The 25,046-nt window shown below is 48.0% G+C and overlaps 1 protein-coding gene across 3 annotated transcripts in view; it reads left to right on the top strand.

Annotated features, from left to right (window-relative positions):
• KCNB1 (potassium voltage-gated channel subfamily B member 1) overlaps positions 1–10,616 on the top strand; it is a 110,650-nt gene extending 100,034 nt beyond the window's left edge. For all 3 annotated transcript variants that reach the window (XM_005502680.3, XM_065031777.1, XM_065031778.1), the window contains exon 3: positions 318–10,616. In XM_005502680.3, coding sequence (XP_005502737.2) covers positions 318–2,339 — 2,022 coding nt within the window. In that variant the 3' untranslated portion in view covers positions 2,340–10,616. The remainder of the gene's footprint in view (positions 1–317) is intronic.
• The last annotated feature ends 14,430 nt before the right edge of the window (positions 10,617–25,046 follow it).

Below are 25,046 nucleotides of genomic sequence, written 5' to 3'. Positions count from 1 at the left end.
AGTAGTTAATCAAAAGCTCCTGCTGTGCAGTGCTTCACAGCCCTCCTGGCACCCTGGCTGCTTGGGACGTGTTCGTTGACTACACAGACATGAAGGCACGGGAGTTGAAGTAGATGCTTTATCTGCTTGATACATCTGACATAGCTAAAGCAGCTTCCAAAATAAAACCACCTCGTGATGCATTGGTTATCTGACTCCTGTGTACTAAGGGCAAAATTATTCTGGAAATGCGTGAGTGGAAACACAGCCATGCGTTAATGGCAACGATAGAGTAATATGTTCTGAGATGAACTCACTGTTTTCTCTTTCCTTTCCAGATTTTGGCAATCATTTCCATCATGTTTATTGTACTATCTACAATTGCCTTGTCCCTTAACACACTTCCTGAACTACAAGGCATGGACGAATTTGGGCAGACCACAGATAATCCCCAGCTTGCCCACGTGGAAGCAGTGTGCATTGCATGGTTTACAATGGAATACCTCTTGCGGTTCCTATCCTCGCCTAAGAAATGGAAGTTTTTCAAAGGCCCGCTGAATGCTATTGATTTGCTAGCTATCTTACCGTACTATGTCACTATCTTCCTCACAGAATCCAATAAAAGTGTACTTCAGTTCCAAAATGTACGACGAGTGGTCCAAATATTTCGGATTATGAGGATACTCCGGATTCTCAAGCTCGCCCGACACTCAACGGGTTTACAGTCCTTGGGGTTTACACTGAGGAGGAGTTACAATGAGCTTGGATTACTCATCTTGTTTTTGGCCATGGGCATTATGATCTTTTCCAGTTTAGTGTTTTTTGCAGAAAAAGATGAGGATGATACGAAATTCAAGAGCATCCCAGCTTCTTTCTGGTGGGCAACAATCACCATGACGACAGTAGGCTATGGAGACATCTACCCCAAGACACTTCTAGGTAAAATAGTAGGAGGACTGTGCTGCATCGCTGGAGTGCTGGTGATTGCTCTTCCCATACCAATTATCGTCAATAACTTCTCTGAGTTCTACAAAGAGCAGAAGAGGCAGGAGAAAGCCATTAAGCGCAGGGAAGCTCTTGAAAGAGCAAAACGAAATGGCAGTATTGTTTCCATGAACATGAAGGATGCATTTGCCCGTAGTATAGAACTCATGGACATCGTGGTTGAAAAGAACGGAGAAAGCATAGCTAAGAAGGATAAAGTTCAGGACAATCACTTATCTCCCAGCAAATGGAAATGGACCAAGAGAACGCTCTCTGAAACTAGCTCTAGCAAATCTTTTGAAACTAAGGAACAAGGCTCTCCAGAAAAAGCCAGGTCATCTTCAAGTCCCCAGCACCTGAACGTCCAGCAGCTGGAGGACATGTATAACAAAATGGCAAAGACTCAGTCCCAGCCAAACCTGAATACTAAAGAGTCAAGTCAGCCTGGAAAGCAAAAGGAAGAGCTAGAAATGGAAACCCTCCCTGGCCCTATGGTGCCCTTGCTGACGACTCGTGCTGACGGGATCATTGACATGAGGAGCATGTCCAGCATCGACAGCTTCATCAGCTGTGCAGCGGAGTTCCCCGACTCAGGGAGGTTTTCCCACAGCCCGCTCGCTACCCTTCCCTGCAAAGGTGGCATCAACGCGATCCCGGAGCAGAGCAGGGCAGAGGGGAGCGCCGCCAGGTTCGTGGAAGTGAACCCCAGCTCCGAAGGCAGCCACCGCTCTGCTTTTTTCATAGAAAGTCCTAAAAGCTCCATCAAGGCCAGTAACCCTTTAAAACTAAGATCTCTGAAAGTCAACTTCATGGAAGAGGACACCAGCACATTAGCACCAGCATCAAACGTACTGAGAATATATCCAGACCCTCTCAAGGGCAGGGGAGCTGCTGCTGCTGGCACAGATACTTCCTTACTCTCTGACAGATCTCTCGTGAGCCCAGAAACCTCCATCTATACAACTGCAAGTGCGAGAACACCCCCAAAGTCACCGGAGACGCAGACAGCCATAGCTTTCAACTTCCATGATGCCGGTATACACAAATACATAGATGCTGACACTGATGATGAAGGTCAGCTGCTCTATGATTCGAGCCCGCCTGGAAATGTGAGTCCCAAGTACAATGTCACAAACAGCGGCTATCTAAAGCAAAAGGACAATGTTTACAGAACAGACAAGAACCATCTAGAAGCTGCTGCTTTACCCACCTCCCCTAAGCTAATAGGGCAAAACTGCATTTACTCTGTGGAAGGTATCACTGGAAGAACCCAGGGCAATCAGGAGACTGTCAGACTAGAAAATCACATTTCCCCAGAAGTCCATGTGTTACCGGGCAGCGGAGGACATGCTAGCACACACGATCAAAGCATCTGAGGTGGGCTCCAAAAGAACTTCCTGAAAGTTTAAAGCAATGTCTTTACAGTCAACACAAAAAAAAGAGCTTCTGCATGGCATGAACTTGGCTGAAACAAGCCACCTGTTTCTAAAAGTCTGGGGGAGGTCCAGTGTGGGTTTGTGAAAATGTCCTTCTCTGAAACAACTCTAAAGACATTGCCCACATCAGTCAAAAATAAGGATTGCAAATCATGATCACACATTGATCTCCTTTCATGTTGTCCAGTGAAGCCAATGTGACCAAATATCCATCCATTCCCCTTGAACGCTAGAGCTCCTTTTGGAAATATTAATATCTGATTCGCATTAGTTCCATAAAGGATGCCAAGGCAGCCAGATTTGAACTCTGGAATAAATTGCTGGGGTTGGTATAAAGCTATCAAAAACACAATGCTCACTGCTTCAGGGCAGCTGTTCCCCATCTACAGCTTCCTCTGATGGATAATATGTCTAAAGGTAGCAGGGAACACGTGCATTATTAGAAAATCCAAGTGGAAAAAAACATTTAAAACAAATAACGGTCTAGAGAAACCAATTATTAAAATGCTCTGTGTGTGTTTAATAATACAATATCCTGTAGGACCTGATGCTTTCTTTTGAAATATCAGCAGGGTGAGTTGCACCACTTGTATCTTAATTCCAAACATCCCCTAGGCCATAGTGAGACTTGCACTTACCCTCTGCTAACAAGCGACAGCTGCCCCAGGGCCGTGCGCCCGCGGGGCCCCCCCGGGGAGGGCGAGGAGGAGCCATGCAGAAGCAGCAATCGCCGGAGGCATCGCAGCCAGCCCCTTCCCGTCCGGAGCGCAGGGCCGGCCGGAGAGCGCGGCTCCCGCCCTGCCCGCCGCAGAACGGGTGCCGGCTGCACTGCCGCGGGGATGCGCCGGGGCACCGGCGGCACCGGGGCGGCTCCCCGGGCCGCCCCGAGGCGGCAGCCGAAGTGTCGCCCTTGGCGTAGGAGAGGAACCCGGTCGGTCTGAAGCTTTTTGCGCCCGAGCGGTGCAGTGAAAGATATGCAAGCGTTACATAAATATGCAAAAAGAGGGATTCGTTAGCGGCCCGGCCCGGCCCGGCTGCGCTCTCTGTCGCGGGGATGTCGGGCAGGAGCGGCTCCTGCAGCGCTGCGGCGGAGCGGCTGCGAGAGGCAGGAGAACCAGGCCTGATGTTTTCACAACATCCAGTCGTTTTTAAACGAAAAAAAAGAAAAAAGAAAAAAAAAAAAGAAAAGGATCTGACCATTTTAAATGACCAGAACTAGCCGCCACCAGCCTAGGTTTTTAAAATATTATTGTTTCAATAAAGTTATGTCAAATTGTGTAGGAAATAATTTGTCTTTGGTTTTTAATCTCGGGGGGGAAAAGCACTTTACGTTGACTTTTTGTTGTCGTTGTTGTTGCGATGCTGGAGTAGGATAGCAGAGTGTAACAATCAAGCACTTTAACCAAGCACTATTTTGATTTGTGCCTCCTGTCGTGGCCGTGATTTGTTACACGCCTGTAGCAAGTCACAACCTGTCCTGTGGTAACTGTGATGGTAATCTTTTATGTTGTTCTCTGTTTCTACTGTAAACCACAATTGTAAATAACTCTGTCAATGAGCGTTTCCTGACCCATTTCTGAGTACCTGCCGGGGCGGGGGAGGATCTGCACGGAGCGGGTCCGGGACACGCAGGGACGCGGGGTGCGGGGCAGGGGCGCCCGGGCGGGACGAGGACCCCGAGCCGCCACGTCCGCTGCGACCTGTTCCTTCCTATTGTTAAAAACAAACAAGCCGTTGGTTAGTCCTGAATGTAAACGTCTGTCCGTCCAAGCTGTACAGTACTTCTGTCTGTAATCCGTAATAGTGAGTGCAGCATGTACGGACAAAAGCAATAAGCACATATATGTTTTAGGAACTATTATGGGTTACGGTGATAGCTTTGTTAGCACAAAACTGTACGTGCGTTGGAGTTGACTCAGCTCCGCTCAGCCGGTCCCAGCCCGGGGGGTGGGACGCAGCCCAGGTACCCGCTCAGATGTCGCCCTTGCGTCCCAGCAAGGAGAGACCTTGGGGAGGGCACGAGTGAGACCTGAGCCACCACCTCACGAATCAGCCCTCACGCCGTGCACAGCGACACGGGAGATGCTCGATAAGACCAAGGCATCCACGCGTGCACAGGATACTCTGCGGAGTATTCAGGCAGGGCCAGTTCCTGAGGTTCGTGTGCTCTTGCTCTGCCTTCGCTCAGCCAAACCACCGTTCCTGCGAGCGGGCTCTGCCTGGTGAAGGACTTTAGGATTTGGCCATAGTAAATACAAGTGTACTTAGAGGAACCGATGTATTGCTGAGATACTAGTTAAGATTGAGCCGTCACGAAAAGGTAAAGTGACTTTCCAGCAGATAAGCTTTAAATACTGATTTATTCTGTGGCTTTCCGAGGCCGTAGAGTGGCAACGAGAAATCTTCAAGAGAACAGTCTTAACACAATCTCTATGTTTCAGTGACCATTCATGTCTGCCATCAGCACAAATGTAAAAAGAAGAAAAATCAGGGAAAATTTTTTGATAAAGTAAGTAATAGTGATTTCCAAGTTAAATATTTTTAGAGCTGATGCTTTCATGTGGAAAAGAAGTCATATTTTACATATCACGAAAGTGAACGTATTTAAATATAGCCATATAGTGTAGTATTTACCACACTCTCATCCAAATTGATGTATTTGGTTTATAGATGGCACTGACAAAAATGTATAGATCAACAATTCTATCATTTTTAACTGATAATCAACTGGTGCAACTCTCCTTGTAACCAAAGGCCCTCTGTCTGCCTTGTGTGATCGCTCACGACACACATCTTACATCATCTATTTAGTCCTACCTTTAAAGTAGCATTTTATTGAGTCACTTTTGAAAGCCAAATTCAAAAGTATCATTAGAAATCTACCTTTTGAGTCTGAATAGCCAAAGTCCGATAGATTTCTTATAGAAAGCAAATAATTTAAAATGAAGCATATAATATGCTTGAAGAGCATTTCTTTCTTATTTGTGTACGAAGATGTAGCTCTCATTTTGTGCCCAGTTAAAAAGAAAGTATGTTTAATTTATTTTAATGAAATAAAGTCTGAATATGAAGTATGTATCTATATATGTGTGTGTGTGCATAATACACATATATATAATGTAAGCACTGGGAAATCTACTCTAACATAAAGCTACGGTAGACTAACTCTGTACTCATTACAAAAGGGAAAGCAGTGCTTTGAAAACATAACGCTCACCAAATCCTGTAGACATAGAAAAACAATTTCCTTTTATAGTTTGGTTGATACATGTTTCCCAAAGGTCATTAAAGGTGGGGAATATATGCAATATCTCGTGCATCGAGCTAACGCATGCAGGTTAATCTCTGGTATTCGGCATTCAGGTCTGCGAATTTCCTGCGCATCATGTATCGAGCAAGCTGACAGCATTCCACCCGCTGCCGCGGGACACATCACATCAAAGGGACTGTGTACGCGTGGCGCCTGCCCTTGCTTGTATCTTACGCCATCAACATCATTTTTAATACATATATATTAAATATATATATATAATATATATATGCGGAAGGAATGGGTGCAGCTTTCTTAGCCAGGAGGCAAATATCCTTTGAGTTTTAGACTTCAAAAGCGGGAAACAGCAGTCACATCGCAGTAGATTTCTCAGTGCCTTTTCTTAGAAACTTCACCTAAGCACACTTACGGAAAGAAAAAACACGGAACAAAGTCTCCTGTGAAATCCACATTTTTGCGAAAGGTTCGAGAGTCAATAAAGGCAGAAGAAGGGGACGCGCATTCCCCTCCCGAACACACCGTGTGTCCAGCGCCAGGAGCATCCGCACGTCTGTCTGGGCAAGTCACGCAGAAACACCCGAGGAGGGGGGTTCTTTGGCAACTATGGCTGTGATAAACTGTAGCCTTTTCTTCCCTTGCAGCTAATAAGATACACATTTCTAAGGAAAACAGTACTCTCTTCTGTAAAATTGTAATGTATTGTTAATATTTGTACCTATTGTATATTTATGTCTTGACAAAATTATGACTGGTACAGTTTATAGTAAATAACAAGGGTATTTAAAACTCATCGCAAAGACAAGGTTTCTAAAGCCAGGTTCTCTCTCTGTCGGTAAGCTCCATGTATCACGATCTCCAGTAGTTTTTAATGCCTCATTTTAAAGCGAATAATCGAATTAGTGAATGAAGCATCAGGCGGTGGAGCCGTGCGGCACCGCTGCCCTCCCGCGGCTCGGGGGCGGGATGGGGAGGTGGCTTCCCCCCCACACCAAATTAGCTCCCGCTCCTCGTTCGGTCACTCACTTCGGCTCATGGTGACCAGGCTGAACAAGCGTTACCTTAGGTTGCTTTAGGACCACTCACCTGGGGAGAATATGGCTTTAAATAGGTCTTGAATAAAGTACAGATGTTCTAGTTACCTCTGTACCTTCTGTTTGCCATTGTGTTGGCTTTATAAGTATCTGATGTATGGAAAAGTCATGTGACTTTCATGCATTCCAGAGTAGTCTATTTTTCTGTTCAGATTAAAAAAAAAATTATATATATATATAAAAATATAAATATATATCTGTATTTTTAGCAAATTTATAATAGGGCAATCAAGTCAGATTTCTTCTTTTTGTATTACAGAATAATATATTAGATGCTTTCTTGGTGTCCATTTACATAGCTGACCCCCTGGTCTGTTGGCGTTACTTTCTTCCGTTCTGCAAACCGAACCAAACGACCTGCACCGTCCCTGCTGGACGTGCGTCCGCGAAAGGTCACGGGTTTGTCTGATGTTGTCATGTTTTCGTATTTTCCTGTTTGTGGTACTTTTAAACGTAACAAGGGACTGGTTAGGGAAGCAAAGAAATTCCTCCTGAGAAGCACACGGGGCCAGACCCTGCCCTGGGTCACAGCAGCAGGAACGTCCACAAGTGCCGCGGGCTCCAGCGCGACCGCAGCCGGCACTGCAGTGGAGCCCGTCCAGATCTTCACTGAGTAACCTGGGAGTGTAAAGAAGAGACAGGATTTGAGCCTGACGGCCCTAATAATTATGATGGAGTTGGGACGAGCATCACAATTCAGGCTCTCGTTTTAAGGCAGTGACCTGACAATGCTCAGGCAAAGCTCCCGTTTTCAAGGGAGTTTTTCCTGGGTTAAAAGAGACAGGTAAAGAGTTTCATTTCCCACGGGGTTTTGGAATTTCGGACAAAATCAGGACATGAGAAAAAATTATGGGGGAATTAAGAAAAAAAAGAAATCTTCCTCCCTCCTTTATAGCTGTACTGTCACGTAAATTGGGTGAAAAGCCCATGAGATAAATGTGCATCCTGACGCTGTCTCATGGCCCATTGACGCTTGGCACGACAAAGAGCCTTGGACTGGTTCTGGAGCTCTGCACAAACATCCTCCGGGACGCGCACGGCAGGCTGCCCAGTGACCGTGGTTGTTCCAAAGATGGAATTTGGGTCCCATTTCCTTATGTCTGCTTGCGCGATTTTCTTATATGCCCACCACACCAGGCAACAAACCGGAAACAGAGTTCATTTTGGAGAACATGTGTTTCAGAAAGTCCAGATACCACCCGAATGAACAGAATAAGCAGCAGACTCTGTTTTGTGTGTGATTATGTACATTTACACATGAGGTTAGCAAAACTGGGTGGGATTTTCCTTTCTTATGGAAGCGATTAATGCAATAGCCCACCATATCTAACATCAAAGATCACATAAATCGCTTCAATAGGCATCTTCCATACCAATAAGTTTGTTTGAGCTTGAGTTTGGTCAACAAACCCCAGAAAGCTTCCAACGGGATTAGTGTGTAATCCAGCCCCGTAGGTGTCCCCCTCCCACACCACGACAGAGACACCCCGAATACCAACCAGCCCTTCAAAGAAGAGGTGGTTATCTTCCTGCGTGTGTTTTGCACCCTGTGCTGATCAGATTTAGGCTCTTGCACTGAAACTTTGTCTTGGCTGGACAAAGGACCCCTTAGGAAAGCAGAAAGTCTGCGTTCAGGGTGTGTATCCCCTTCGTTGCTGGTGTTACCTAAGCCACAACTAAGTGTCCTTTGACACCAATGGTAGGGTGCCACAAGTGTTCCTATCTGTAAATACTGCTCAGAATTTTGCTTTGCTTGATTCTGGCTTCATCGCACAAGAAGTCTTCAGTCTAGAGGCTTAGAAGAGAAAGCTTCGTTTTTTTCTTTTTAATTAGAAATAAAACTGACATTCTGTAGGACTGAGCAAGGATTAACCTTTGATATTTTTTTTAAAGGGGTCTTTTTAAGACCTTTAAAAAACAATGATCAGGCTGGGCTCAGTGCAAAGACCCCCCCAAACCAGAGCTTTGTGGGAGCCAAATTTGCATGGAATGTCCAATTCTTTGCTGCTGTGAGTAGAAGCCCGTTGATGTCAATGGAGCTGTGCCCCATTTAGTCCAGTAAAGAATCTGGAACCACATCTCTGAAAGATAAAGGAAAACTGAAGGCTCTGTGTGACCTCAGGGATGGAGGTGTCTGTCCACGGCACCTATGAAGAAACCAGCGGGGCGAGGGAAGGGGAAGCAGAGACAGGCTAGCGAAATGCAGGGAAAGGAGAGAATCCTGCAGGCCAGAGGGTGATAATCACGTCATTCCAGTCTTGGCCGAGCAACCCCCGTGTCTGCTCACCCCCCGCGGGCCTGACGCCAGCACCGGCCTTCCAAAGGCGCAGACCACTGTCCCTACAGAAGGACCACAAGCTCAGCCACGTAGTTCAACACCGTCAGCCCTCAGTCCAGGGGCTCACCGCTGCTGGGGGGCTGTACCGGCAGATGGTCACCTCCAACTGTGTCGCAGCCTCTGCTCTAATTGCCTGTCTACATTTATAACCATTCTAGGATTCACCGATTCTTTTCTACTCTCTGTATTTCGTTCAGGAGCTCTGCCCATTATGTCATTTCTTCCTTTTATGTTTCCCTGCCCCTAAGTACCATTAGCCACATATTAGCTCATGTGACCACGGGGATTTAATTTGTTTATATCAGTTTTGTTGGCTTGTGGCAAAGATGGAAAACATTTTTATTTCCCCCATTCTTTCTGGATTTTTGGTGGTGGGTGCATAGAATTGCTTTTGCATTGAAACATTGCCCACTGGTGCGTTTGGGAGGGCAGAGGGGCAGCACCTCCATGTACTTGGAACTCTGAAGCCATGATACCACAATCAGAAAGGCCAGCCACAGCTAGCGACCATACTCGCTTTCCAACCAGATTAACATTAAAAAAACCAAATACCCCAACTTACTGCAGCAGATTCTGCTTTGTAATCAGGCCAGTGGAGCAGTTCCCGAGTGGGGAGAAAACTCTTGCTGAGGCACCACTGCGTGCTGTTCAATGAGTCCGTGCCCGTGGAAGGACACGGGGCGGGCGCTCGGCGTTTCACGGGGTGGGGAACAGCCTCACGTCTTCCTTCTCCAAAAGCACAGACGGCTGCTGGACCTCCAGAGCGGCCTGTGAGCCCCGGGCATGGCATCTCCAAAGGGCATCGAGGAGTGTCCATAGTCAGTGAAGGGTAAGCAAGCTGTGGGGCTCCCTTTAAAAGAATAATGATATAGTTAATGACAAATAAAAACTGGAAAAGTATGCTTCCTGTGGCTCTGCTAGCACACGTGGGTCAAACTTCTTTTGTACCTGGAAACAGAAGCCAGCTGTGCCCCGGCTTGGGAAAGGCAGAACGTGCCGGGTCTCTCCGTTGCCTGGCACGGCACCCAGTTTTCAAGGGGAAGCAATGGAGATCCCAGCCCAGGGCGTCTGTAACGAAGGGCAGCGCCTCGGCCTCTGCCCGACAGCCCAGCAGATCCCGCACAAGCTCTTCTTTGGGGTCTTTTGGACCGACCCAAGGTGCAACACGTCAGCAGGAGTTTTCTCCCCATTTAAGCAATGTTTCAATCCCTGGCACTTGGGGTGATTACAGCAACATTAGCCATAAACTAGTGTACTTAGAGTCTTACGTTTTTTGTAACTTTGATTTAGCCATTCTCTGTTGAAGTTTATTGACCTCTCCAGTTGTTTCCGTAAACAAATGATTAAAAAAAAATCAGTGTCTTTATATGCATGTAGTACTATGAAACTGTGATCAATGTGTGACATTCAGAAACTGTACTGTCTTGTAAAATATGTCCAAATGTCTAAGGATTTTAAAGCAATGGTCCCTTACTACAGACTACAGAAATAAATAAAAAGGTATGGATAAAAGCAAAGCCTTTATTTGCTCTGTTTCATGGTCATATATACCGGCCAAAAGCACTGAGTATGCTTTAGCTCATCCCAGCTGACAGCAGGTTCACACATATGTTATTTGCTCGCAGACGGGCCATGACTCAGGAGAGCAGCGCTGAGCTGGACACCTCCCGGGTTATGGCTGCGGAAACCTTGGGGCTTCGGTGCTCACCCCCACGGAGAAAATCCACCCGCACCTCCCAGAGCCACCGCCGGGCTCGGGGACCAGGGACATCCCTGTCACACACGCCTGGAAACGCACATCTCTGTCTCGCGGTTGTGCAGATACAGAACCAGATGCCCATGGGACAGCAGCTGAGGTTTGGAGATGAAGAGCCTTGGGTGTAAAGAGCAGACAAACAGGCTGGGCTTGCTGCTCCTTGAGGCAAAAACCTGGACTTTCTGCTAGAGCCACTGTGGTTTTCTTCCCCATTAGATTTAGCAGTGGGTCGGTTAAATTATGCAAGTTATCAGAGCAGAGGTAATTTGAACTACTCAGGAATATTTTCTCTGAGTAATTACATCATTTTTGTTGTCTATACTGACATGCAGTTTCTGTAAGAGTCTTCACATCTTTAATCTGAACCCCCCAGTTCATGGAGATGTTAATTTATGGCCATTTAATAGTGTAAAAAGGACCAATAAGCACACATTTCTACACAGAGCAACCGTTCACGGGGTTCCGCACCTCACACACCCTCACAGGTTCCTGCACATACAAATCAAATGGAAAAGACTAAGTGCACACTTCTACATTTTATTTTCTACAGCCGCAACATTTGCAAAGGGAACCTCGCAAGTGCGGTGCACGAGCACACAGATCTCACAGCAGTCCTGCAGAGCATTTTCATGGCCTGTTTCTGCATTCACTTGTGTTCATTTCCATTTCAGCAAGATCTGTTTAAGAAAGATCTAAATGATCAGCTGAGTGTTTCATAACAAGCAGTGACAATGACATCTAATAAGATTAAAGCACTGAACTTGAAGGGAAGTTTACAAACGAACTGGAAAGCGGATGAGTTCCTATAACATATGTCTTCCTCTTCCACTTTCTGCTAATGATTGTTCTTGTTGCTTGCCTGCCAGCCCGAGCACGCAGGCTCCTGAGCTGTAACCCAGCATCTGTAGTGATACTGTCCAAGGAGCTTTTCTCTATGAATTGATTTCCTTCATCAAGTCAATTAAAACAATGCCTGTCTCCTGAGGCACTGTGCTTCGTTATTGTGTGCTGAACATACAGACATTAAATATTTTTTCTCCTAGTTAAAATATACTACAGAAACACATCCTCAGCAACAAGCTCCCTATGTCTGCCTTCCCACCTGGATGGATTTTCCTCTGATTTGTCTTATTCGGGCTAAAGTAGGCACCTTTTTTCTTTCTTTGTTACACACCATCCTCTAACCCCCCTACAAAACCACCGAAGACCCAGAACAAGCCATTGTGCATCCCGCGCCACACCAGGCCACAGCCTCTAGTCCCAAAGGTTAATCAAACAAAGCCATCTGGAGAGGGAGCACGCACCCCGAGTCAAGGCGCCAGGGCCCCAGTGACCTCCCAGCACTGGTGGGGCTTGGCGAGCTTGTCCCCATCACCCCATGGGGCAGAGGGACCCGAGGAGGGCGGGACAGCTGCGGACACAGCGTGGAGCAGGGACAGACCTGGTCAGTGACCGGTGCAGCCGCTGCCCCCACAGCACTTCACACCACACAATTAAACACAAACATTAAATACGCACTTGGAAATTATCTGTACTGTGCTCCATTTGCCCACAGGCACCTCACTGTACTATGTTTACCTCTCTCTTTAAAAAGTCTCTGGCCACCAACAACAGAGCCCAGGGAACGGCAGGAGATGTGCCAGGGGGGGTCAGTGGGACATGAGGAAAAGGTTCTGCACCCAGAGGTGCTGGACACTGAACAGGCTCCCCAGGGAGGGGTCACGGCCCCAGCCTGACAGTGTTCAACAAGAGACTGGACACCGTCCTCAGACACACGGGGTGAGCTGTGGGGTGTCACTGCAGGGACTCCATGATCCTGCGGGTCCTCCCACATTCTGTGATTCTGTGACTCCGAAGCCAGTGGGGTTTTTGCAGAGCTCACCTCGGGCTGCAGGGCTGGAAGGGCCGCGCTCCCAGACACGTCCCTGCCTTCTCCAGGGGTGCTTCTGCTCCTACGTAACACCCTGGTGTTGCACCAAAACCAAGGGGGATGTTTAGTCATTTCAGCACAGAGGAAAGGTTCAGCTTTTCAATAGCTTTTGTTCAGTTCAGAAGAGTCAGTAAAAATTCTAATAATTTACAACTTTTTTTTTCTTTTTTAGAAAAATCTCTGCTTAAAAAATATGGATTAGATTCCCATACTGTCTTTTTCTGCTCGCTTACCTTTCTTCCTTCTTTCTGTAAGGAAGTTGAGCTACTAAGAGATGTGACATCGTTATTATTCAGCTGGCAAGAGCAATTAGAGGTAACTTTGCCCCAGAGTATCATCTGCAGCCACCCAAGCAGAAGATGAGACTAATGTGTCACAGCAATGAAAGTCTGTGGTTTCTGGTCAGAAACACAAGCCCTGAGCATTAACCTGAGCTTGGGAAAATAACAGCAAATTTGCACAACGTTGCATCATGCAATTTAAGCCCTATATAGTTAAACTTTGAAGCCATATCTCTAATCTGAAGGTAGGCTTGTGTTTCGCTATGCTCAGTGCCATTTTTATGATGTTGGCAGACGTTGCTAACAATAATTAAAGCTAAAAAGAATTGGTCTATGTGCTGAACAGAAAATAATACATAATGTAAGATGCTGTTTTCATGTCTTGATGATAATTAGTGTTAAAATGAACTGCGCAGCGATGCAGCTTCTAGCACTCTCCTAACAGTGGAGAGGCGAACACTAGGGGACCTTCAGATGAAGATTGATCCAGACATGAGAACATGTAAATTTAAATTATTTAACAAAAATGAATTCCCATAGATGTTCATGGTCTAGTTTGACTCCTCTTTACGGGCAGATTTAATAGCCAGATGGCACAATAAATTGGAGACATTATTTTCTGAATCATGAGAGACTGGCAAAGCCAAAAAAGCCTTGAAAATGAAATCCGCGAAGCGCGGGTGTCCGCGGCAGAGCTCGTCCAACAGCCACAGCGCTGCGCCAGCGTGCACGCGCCCTCCAGGCCGCTGGTGCCGCTTAGCGCTCGGGTGGCTGTGCCAAAACTGCCGCCTTCCATTGCCCTCTAAACCGCGACTCAACGGAGCAGCAACTCGCAGTACAGGGCAAAGAATCAACAGATCAGAAAGTATATAAACACTTCAGCTATTGCTACAAGGCAAAAATTATTCATTAGCCCATAATTTGTCCTGTGTAGCTGCTCTTCTACATCTTCCCCAAAGGGCTGGTGCTGACCCACCGGGTTAGGCAAGGCAAGGAAATCCTAGTCTGATATGTGAGAGCAACGGCAGTCAATGTCCTAGACACAGTTCCAGGCAAATAGCGTGACCATAGTTCCAACTCTTGATCTGTTTGGAGGGGTTTTTTAATGATTAGTCTTTAAAAGCCATGAGGTTATTGGAAGCTATTAAGTGCTATCTAATAATATGCAAAAAATTGACCACTTTCTGAAGGTTTAATTGACCAGAAGAATCCTGTTTTTCTCTATTTATGTGTTTTTCACATCATTAATATTGATTTTCACTAACATTTTCTAGCAAACAAATATTTGTGAGGCATTTCCTATGGAATAGGATGGCTGCATGAGGAAAGCAGACCACCAGCTGCTCCACCGGGAATCCAGCACGCAGGAACACTTGATTTCCTGTTAATACAAATGAGCCTGTTAGCGGGGTTGGCTCCAGACTGAGTTCAGCAGTTCACAGCCCCTATTCCAGCAAATGTACAATTTATATAACAAAAATCAAGAGAAAGGGAAGGAAGAGTTTTGTAAGTGCCCGTTTCCCAACCAAATGTTTTTGGTGTCCTGGTGTCAGGGTGGATTAATGGAAGCCAAGCTTGGATACTCTGCTGACTGGACCATACCAGAGCTGCAGGAAGAATCTATAGACATACTGGGGTATGTAAAGAGCCAGGACACCAAGCATCACACACTGTGTTGCCATTTTCTTAATATCTGCCCATACCATGGATAGTTTGTGCAATTGATACTCTCCTAGAGTTCCGGAATAAACTCACAGAACAGCATTTTTTGGACTTTTTAACGTACAGCAAAAATCCTTAAGGTTGGCCAGTCATTTCCACTGGTGCTGCTATTATGAGCTTCTAGGATGCCTTGATGGCCTTAGCATAATGGTGAGCCCGAGGATGCTTGAGCTCTGGTCCTATATTGAACTCCAAGCTTTTGTTCCTGAGCACCCCTCAGTGGGGAGGAAACAGGTTTATTTCATGAGGGTCATTTATTAACATTAGTTAGTGACCTGAGAACTATAAACTACATTCAGCAAGATAATGAAGAGTGCAGCACCAGGTGGTAATATAGGCTCATGGAAACAAAAATGCTTGCAGTGAGAAAGAGTAAACATAAATAGGTTAATTTTGCTATATCTTATGTTATTCAGGAATTATTTTTCTGATTTTATTCCCTAGACCTTTTGTCAGGGAATAAAATCAGCAATCTCTCTCCTCCTTGCTCAATCACTCTTTCTCATCCCGCTCCTGGAACATGTGCCCCTGTCCTTAAACAGACACCTTGCCCTCCTATAAGTAGCCTGTTTCGGTACACCTGTGCAGCTCACCTGCAAAGCAGCACCACGGCGACCGCGGAGCCGCGCCGAAGACAGGATTGCTCTGGCCACGGAGCAGGCACGCGGGAGCAGAACGCAGCAGCACGGCAGCGGAGCCTTCGTCTGCCCTCCCAGCGGCGCCGCGCTCCAGCACAGAGCTCGAGCAAAGGATTGCACAGGAAAACACAGCTGAGAGATTTTCGGAGACTCAAGGTTTGTATTTGGCAGGTTAAATAACACCCAGATGCACAGATCAGGGATGGGAGGTTGTCCCCCACTCTGGTCAGGTATTGGTGCCCATGAGCACCTGTTCAAGAACAGATTCCCTTCCACAGGCACTGGCCCGGCTGGGTTTGAGTGCGGTGTCCCCCAGCACTTGCTGAGAGCAGGCAGCGTGCCTTCTTCAGCCTCTTCAGGGTCCCTGGACTCGGAGGGACCGTGCGTTTGCTTTGCCAGCGGGCGGGGGGAGCGTCACCCCGCGCAGCAGCGCCCGTTCCTGCCGCGGCAGCGAGCGCAGCTGCTCGTGCTGCGCACGCCGGGCCCCGCGGTCACACGGCGCTCGCATCCCGCCCTCCAGCTGCTGCCCAGCCCCTGTGCACACTGAAAAGTGACACACTGGTGCATGGATGCAGGGTTTCACAGTGAATGATGTCTGACCTGAGCTCATGCTAATGCTCACTGCTTCTAAAATCAACTTCTGAACAGCCAAAGCCGGGCTGGGAGTGACCCCAAAGACACGGGGTGCTCATGCCAGGAGGGGCTGGGGGCGTTCCCAGGGGTGGGATTACAGAATTCCAACCCACAGGCTGCTGTCTTCAATATTAAGCATCCTTGCATGAGCAGAAACCCAAAAAACCCTATACTGGAATAGTGAGCGCGCACTCCGGACACGTTAAGTCTACCTCTATTGTATAACCCCTGTTTTCTCTCCCTTCAGAGAAGAGAATCTCAAAAGCTTTGCAAAATCTTTTCTCAAGATCATTCTCTCCATGAAACCAGAATTTTATCCACCATGGGTGAAAAAGCTGGGTGCCTCTCCTTTCCTGGCTGTTACCCAAGGTATAAGATCCATATTGCTATCACAAACCATGCTGGGACTTCTAATTGGGTTTTCCTCCCACTGTAACTCCCTCTACCATCTGTTTCTCTTTTTCTCTGGGATGACACATCCCTCCGTCGCTCAGCAGTGACACCGGGACGCCAGCCCAGCCCTGGAGCCCCGGCACCCCCGCTCCCCATGTCCCCCAGCCCCAGCTCCAGGTGCGGTGGGATTCCAGACGTTCTCCGGTCCGCGTTCCCGGCTGGGTTTTAGCTCCAGCTTGGTGCTGGGCTTTCTTTGAAAAGGATTCAGAAACCTCAGTCCAGAGCCAAACTCCCATTGCTCTCAGCAGGGCCAGGGTCCCACCCTGCGCTTTTAAACGGCAGCAGAGCTGTTTAACCTCTGACACAAGTGGTTTTTCTTCTTAGCTTGAAATCACCACTGTTCTTGCAGTGAGCAGAAACCCCCCACCCCCCCAGTGCTAATGAAGGGTTCTGGAGCCTCTCTGCTGAGATAATTGGTTGCCCCAGGCTTCAGTAGGATCCGGCCACTGTTTTCCACTGCTGCATCTAAGGAGATTACTAAGCTGTCGGAAACATGGCTCTTTCTTCTGGCCTCTTTCCAGACCCCCAGTCATGTTAGTGTTGAGCTACTGCAAATGAAAATACATTATAATTTTAAATCAGTACATAAGTGATGCTTGCTCATTGGGAAACTTGAAGTTAATGTTGCCTGCAGCTATTACTACTGTTTTCAGAAATAATTCATTAGCTGCAAAAAATCTTCTTTCCTATCTCAGGACATGAAACAAAAAATTAGCTATTTCACTTTCTTGTTGATTCCTTCCTTCCAGTCTCCTTTGCCTCCGGCAGCCTCCCCTTTCCAGGCGGCAAAGCCGGGATCAGAAGTCGTGAAGACAGAGACCACAGAGACACGTTTCAGATGGCACTTGGCCGGGTGCCATGAGATGGTACCTTCCCCTAGTTCCCCAGTGCAAAGGCTTTTCCAAGCAGGGTCAGTCTGTCAGTCCACACCTAACAGAGGAGCAGCAGGTGGTGACCCCACCTACCTCAGTGTCTGAATACAAACAGGCTGGTTGGATCAGCCAGGCTATTCTGCTAAAGCCAAAGCAGAGTCCCCTAGTACCAGCCTAGCACTGACCACTGGCACCGAGGCAGAGCGATCTGTCTTATGTGCAGAAGCTCTAACAACTACATTTTTCTTGGGTGATGAAGACCAAGGAAGATTGTTTCCTCCCTGCACTTCAGCCCACCTGCGTCTCACACACATCTCAGCTTTGCTGATGAATTCAGGGAACATCCTTTCTCATGGGACAAACAAGACAAAGATGTGAGTGACTTGCTTATCGTCCTGGAGAACACTTGGCTGAAGTGCTCACCTCCAGCAAACACAACCCACCCGTCACTGCCTGCGGCCGGCACTGCGTGCTGCCCTGTGTGCCCATCTCCACCCCAGGACAGATGCTGTTTCGGGGGTGCCCACGCCCCCGCTGCAGTGCCCCGTACTCAGCTGCCTGCCCCGCTGCTCCCCCGAGCTCTGCGCACTGTCCCCGCTGCTCCCCCAAGCCCTGCGCACTGTCCCCCACTGCTCCCCCAAGCCCTGCGCGATGTCCCCGCTGCTCCCCCGAGCTCCGTGCGCTGCCCCTGCTGCTCCCCCGAGCGCTGCCCCCACTGCTCTGCGTGCTGCCCCACGCCCCGTCTCTCCCGTCAGATGCAGCAGCTGTGCCAGGTGCCATCCCAAAGGGAACTCATGTTTTTCTCCTTAGCGCTTTGACGCTGAAATTAGATTGGGTTCAATTGCTGGCACATTACCACCTGTGCTAATAGTCAAAATTGCTTTCAAAGATAGACTGCAGTGTTTTGAATTGCTGTCCCTTTTAATTACATTTTCTGTCCATAAAGATACAATTATAAGCATTTCAATAGCTCCCAGTCACCAGCCTTCCACTGGAGCAGCAGAAAAAGGCAGCCCCACCGCCCCCCTTCTCTTTCCCCGCCCACACACTGATTTCTCTGAGCAATTCACAAGTGTGTCAGGTATATTCATCTCCGTTCTGGCAGAGATCCTCGCAGCACTTGCGCTGCCCAGAGCATCCTCAGGCAGCCCCTGCACTACTGCAGCTCTTGCACTTGAGGACCAAACTCCAGTTCCAGTCGCCTTCAGAAGGCGGCACGTGTGTAAGCAACAGCAGCACCCCACCTGCTCACCCTTCTTTTTCACTAAAAGTGTATGTATTTACCAAGCACGAGAGTTGAAATCGAAGATTCCACATGTACGGAGACAAAGAGAATCTTGCCTCAGAAATGAAATACTGCAGGAACGCAGAAGCTGCCGCACCAGAGGAACAGCAGGCTGGCTGCGCCGGTTGTCTCCTCACACAGGCCCGCAGCTCCAGCGCTAAAAATGTTACTGGAGAATGAACTGTTAGTGTTATACGATAGCTGAGCACTGGAGGGCCGCTGCCTTCCAGCTAGAAATGCTTTCAGTTCTTGAAACCCGAGCCTTTCCATCTTACGCAGCATCAAATGTTGTTATTGTAAGATTGCACGGCACTGCAAATAACTACTGCATTTAACATACCAATGTAATGAAGTACAAATCTCTGGTCAAGAATGAAAGTTTATTTAAGGCAATATAAAAATATTGCCATTAATCCATTGCTATTTGTGCCCTACAAAACACAGAATGGTGGCGAGCAGCCATTGTAAGCAGGGTAAATGTAAAGACCTCCCCACATGCAGGCAACCCGGGACTGCAGACAACCTGGTCCCTAAATGAAGGAGCTGGGGAGGAAACAAAAGCAGCACAAAAAAGGCAACCACGACAAACCAAACCCAACAGGGGCCCTCACAGCAATGAGTTTCTGATGCCAGAGCTCAGCGACAGGGATTTGAAACCTCCGCAGCGCTGGGATAAATTCTGAGACAATTCATAACCCAGAGCTCATATTCTCCCCATCCTATTTACCAAAGCAATAAGAAATTGCATTTCCCCTGGCACCGTGGGCATATTATTATACGATGTAATTTCCTTTTGCAAAAACCCAATTAACTGTACATGCCTGTACCCATTCTGCCAACTATATCATTTCCTAATTCCAGAACAGCAGCGCAAAATGCTGGGGAGTTATCAGTAAGAACTGTTCTGCAATAATTAATAGATGCAAAGATTAAAAAGAAGGAGCAAAATAGGCACACAAATTAACACACTCAATTATAACACAGCTATCTACAGGCCCAGGATCTTGTGTAAAATGAATTTCCTTATTAAGCTTTACCATCTCCCCCTGTGACAGAGGCTGAGCAGGGACTGAACATGAGCTGCTTTGAGAACCCGCTTCCATTTCCCTCTGTTATGCTCGAAGGACAGAGATCTGAGAGCACCAGGGGCACCTGTAGTTTGGGATCTTAAATCACCTCTGAGCCCCCTTCTCTCTCACCTTTGATCAAGAGGTGATGGAGTCGCGCTGACAAAAACCTTCCATGATTGCATTTCTCTCTGATTCTATGCACCTAAAGCCTTTGGTGGATCCAGCCCCCTGCAGACCCGTTGTGAGCCCAGGCTGGACAGCACTGCGCCACCACACGCCCGTCGGCGGCCCTGGGGCGCCACCGACCCGCGCCGGGTCCCGCCGGCTGCCCCGCGCACGGGCAGCAGATCCGCACCGGTGTCACCCGCCCTGCCGCGCCGCCTGCCAAACCCGCTCCCGCCCCGCCCGTGGGAGGGCTCTGACCTGACAGCCGAGATTCTGCTGAGAGCGGTGGGTTTGGTGTGAGGTGGGAGCACGGAGCAGAGTACAGATCGTTAAAGAAACTCTGCCCCGCTCCAGAAACCTCTGCTGCTGATAGGAACTTTCAACAGCACTTGTCACACCGGTTCCACACCACATGTTTTCCCCCTGACTTCAAGTAGAGGACTGCTTCTCCTAAGCGTCTCAAGCTCCTCTCAGAGACCCCAAACACACTGAAGTGACAGGGTTTTTAATCAGTCCTGCACACACCAAGTGAGAAGACAGCCTGAGAGACGGGGAAGGAGGGACACCTTCCCGTGGATCTGATCCGTCTGGCCCAAGGCCGTGCCTTTGTGGAGAGGTTTAAAGGAACTGGCTGGTTTAAAGACACCCCAGCCTGCCACACGCTCTTCCATGGGAGTGAGGTTACTTTCCAGACCAAAAAGGGAGAAAACTGCTTTTGCACATCCATGAGCTAGAATGAAAACTCTGTGTTCCTGCTACATCTACCCACTCCCTAGCAAAGGTGCACAGGACTGAATAAATCCACTGCAGGCATACAGGATATATAGAACACTGGATGATCACAATCCTGGAAAATGCATTTACTTAATTGCACAGCTTCCACATTTCCCAATAAATTACTTCAATACAGTCATTAAGCCATTTTGACTGAAATGCACTACTATAAAGCAAACATTTGCCATTGCATTTGCACAATTACAGCTGTTCAATAAACCATTCTCAATATGTAAATGGAGCAGCCACTCCTGTGTTGTTGTTTTGGAAGCCATTTCTGGGTGCTTGAAATGCCTGGCAGGAGCTCATTTGGGGATATACAACATTTCAGAGCACTGCTGCCAGCAGAGCGGTTCCTCCCGCCGCTCTTGCCCTTTCCCGCTGCCCGTTCCAGCCCGGGACACGGCCCCTCGCTCCTGTGACACTCAGGACCTATTGAATGAACTTATTCCCATGACTACTTACGACTCGGTGCTGCTCAGTGAAGCTCAGGGCTCATAGGGCAGTTGTGTAGTGAGGAACCCTTAAGTATATTTGTTGTCCCAGGTTGTCCCAGGCAGTGAGCAGATGCGCTGCCCTGTTCCACCCCTGCAGTCCTCTCCTCTCTTCTCCTTCTCCTTCTCCTTCTCCCTCTCCCTCTCCCTCTCCTCTCCTCTCCTCTCAGATGTGGCTGCACTTGCATTCAGAAGGGGAAAACGTCTGGCTGCACTTTGTGCTCTCAGACAGGAGCGCCCAGCACGCACAGATCAGGCTTAACAACAGAAGGGCACAGGACTAGGCAAGCCAGAGCAGCATCGGCTTACACGGCCAGCAGAATGGGCCAAGCAACCCCCATTTCTCAGACACCCTCTGCTCCACCTGTTAACGACTGAAATACAGTGCGAGGAATAAATCAAGAACTGGTTAATTGGCCTGAGGGCTGTTATGGAAGTGGCAGAAGGTGAAAGCCCATTAGTGCTGGCATCACCCTACACACCCTTCCAGTAATTCAGAAGGACACAATGAGTAGTATGGAAAGGTCACAACGGAGCTCCGGTAAAACACACACTGAGCACAGCGAGTAACACAAAACCCAATGCACACAAGCAGAGCGGTGCTGACCTCTGCATCAGGGAATGGTGACAACAAGAAACCGTGCACCTGTTGTCCCGCACAGACCAGGCTGTGGAACTCACGGCTGTGCCTGAACTCACGAAAAAAGGGCAATATTGTGAGATAAACCGCACCATGGTTCCACCTTTCTCCCTTCCAGGGTCAATTTAAGATGTTTACAAGATGCAGCCAGGCACATCCTGCCCTGAACGCGTTGGGGGTGTCACTGGTGTCACAGCGAGCTGGGTACACGTGCCACGGGACGAGAGCAACCGCGGTGGGACCACAGAGCGGCAGCCTGGAGACCCTGCGCAGCCCTGCATGGCGACAGAACACACAGAACGGCCTCTAGAAACGAACCTGTTCCGCCCAGCTTGAGAACCACAGCGCTCATTAAAGACCAAAATAAATATCTCCAGATAATGCTTTGTTTTGTGGTTTTAAACTGCAAGAGACATATTTAGAGAACAGAATAATCTCTGCTGGTTCAGACTCTCCTTTCCTTTCTCACCTTTACACCTCCGCTTGCAGTATCATGACTGCCACCAAGCAACTAATTTTATAACTGGAAAGGACTTCAGAAAAAACTCCAGTTAAAAAAAAAGGCAGTGATCTTTATATTTAAATAGTCAAAATACCCAAAATGAAGGATTAAAAAAATTAAGTTTGAAAAGCTAAAGATAACAGAGCAGTTTTACTTGTGGAGAAGAATTGCTAACGCCTACTGTTCAAGCAGACTGTGCTCAACTCCTCTGGCCACCGAGCAGCAGCAGAAAGTTCGTCTTTAGAGCAAAGAGGGTATTTTATTTAAGAACATTATGGGGGCTTTCTTGTTCTTTGTTTTCACCTTTAGCTTCTGAGCTTTCAGGGCACATTTTATGTCTCTTTTCCAAACACATAAGGGCTTTTTCCTTGAAAGAGGCAGCAGCGCCTCGTGCATTCAGGTGACTGCAGAAGCCGATACCCACGTATCCTGACACTCAGGGAGCTGATGGGCCCAAAGAGGACCCCATGGTGAAAATGGTCTTTCACCAGCTTCTGTTTGGAATGCAGAGGGAAATCGGTTGAACCACAGGCTGGATACTACAGGTTATGGTGAAGAAATGCAGAGTTCTCTCAGGGCGCCCCTCTCCATCCCATGGTGACGAAGGATTTCTCTACAACGGGCAATCACATGGTTCCTTCAGCAGTTGTTTTCAGTGGTTTTGAAGTGGCCCGCAGCTTTGCTTGGCTTTTCATCATTAAAAACATGATCCCCAGCTGGAGAGCAGAGGGAAATGCAGGAACCTCAGTCAAGCTTAATCTTCCTTTTACACAAATCCAGCCCGCTGGTGCTTTGGCTGTGTTTGCTGCTCTCTCCATCTGGAGCCGCGCTGGTGCCCAAAGGTGGAGCTGCACGGGCACGACGGGCACAACGGGCACGACGGGCACAACGGGCACAACGGGCACAACTCCTTACCGGTGCTCAACAGGATGATTTCTGGGAGACGGGGACTAAGCTCCTGGCTTCAGTACTTGCCGTGGGAGATGCTCTCCTGTTGATACCCACTGGTGAAGGGTTTTTAGCGTTGCCATGGGAACGGCTGTCCTCGTCAGGGAACAGCCTCTCCTCCGCGTGCGGCTGCCCTGCTTGTTTACTGTGCAAAGCCATTCTTTTCAGGAGTATTTTGCCCTGGATTTCCAACAGTGTTATCATCTTTTCCCAAGCCCAGGCTGTAGAAATTAGGGAAGTTATGAAGATAGATGGCGATAAAGCCCCTAGAGGGAAACAGGCAGGAGCCAGTACATGTTTGCAACACGAGTTAATCTTCATTTGCAGGGAAAGTGATCCCACAGCTTCATTATCTTCTGCTTAAAAGTCCCCCTCTTGCTCTTTCTCTCTCTCACACACACTTGCATCCCTGTTTTCTTCCTCCAGGACTTTACCAGCAGGATTTGTTTGGACAGTTGCCCACGGCGTGCAGGTGAAGCCAGAGCCCTGCACGGCCCTTTCCAGGTGTGCTGATGTGCTGACACATTTGCGATGTCTTGCTTTGTCAAGTGGAGAAATGCAGCTGCTGTGAGGGTCCCTCGGGCTGATTCTTCCATATTCTGCATCCCCAGTCTGCGGTGACAGGAACAAAGGGCTCCAGGTCCCACTGTGCCACCATCTCCCATTAGGACCTCGTGTTATCAGCTCTCAGGGCTGAGGCAGCTGCAAATACCCCGACCAACAAGTTGTTTGCCACAGGAACAGCCTGTTTTGTGCTTCCTAATTCAGTATCACTGCTGTCTCACAAGCAGGTCCCACAAGAGAATACTATCGCTACATAACTCATTTTGGTCAATTCAAAATTAGAGCTTTTTCTCCATTTTTTTCCCTGAAACTTGAAAACAAAGAGGGGGGCATTGAATATTTTGTTTGACTCAGATTGTTTCAATTGTGAAAAAAATTCCAAAATCAAAGATAAAGACACTTCACTTAGGAGGTATGGAAACATTCACCACCTCTACATCCCCCTCCTTCCTGCATCCAGACTTCCTACACATCAAATTTATATTGAAACTGGCCAGAGTCTCCTGCAGTTTCTGCCAGAATAGGACAAAGTTCTGTCAAAAGCACGCTCTTAAGGCTCACTCCTTCTGAGACACTGAGGCTGGAGTCTCCTACTCTAGAGCAGTCTCCTACTCTAGAGGCAAAACTCCCCTCTAGAGGCAAACTGAGCGTTAAAACTCTCTTTTGGAACCAGCCCCAGCCACTCACCTGGGTCTGACACATGTAACCGCGTGGGTGCCCAGCAGTGCGGCGCTCTGCCCCAAAGAACAAGCCCTTTCTGTAAGTTTGTTTGAACAGATTCAGAAATATGGGTATGTTAAAAGAAATACCACGTCCCCTTCTGCGTAGCGGCAGGTCATGGTGCTGGTTTAGACCTGTAAATCCTGAGTAGTTCTGGAACAGGACAGCGGTGACTTTTCCTCCAGTCTCACCTGCTGGGGCACAAGAGTCAGCGACACGATGGGCTGGAACAAACGAGGCAGGTTCAGGCACTGAAGAGATGGCAGCGCACGGATCCATCAAACAGATCAGCGCTGGGAGAGTGTCTCCAGTCTCCTTTATCATCATTTATAGAGAAGTATGAATGTAAATCAGCAGAATAGAAAGAAAATATTTCAAATCTTTTCCAGTGGAAAACACAAGGCTACCGCTAGCCCTGCCGCTACCGCTGCCATGTCTGCCTATGTAGAGCCCCAGGACTGCACTGCATTTTGGGGCAACTCGGAAATGCAACTTGTAAC

The sequence above is a fragment of the Columba livia genome, chromosome 16 (genome assembly GCF_036013475.1).
Source record: "Columba livia isolate bColLiv1 breed racing homer chromosome 16, bColLiv1.pat.W.v2, whole genome shotgun sequence".
Lineage (NCBI taxonomy): Eukaryota > Metazoa > Chordata > Aves > Columbiformes > Columbidae > Columba > Columba livia.
The sequence above is the reverse complement of the archived record's forward strand: the minus strand, read 5'-3'. Positions and strand labels throughout refer to the sequence as shown.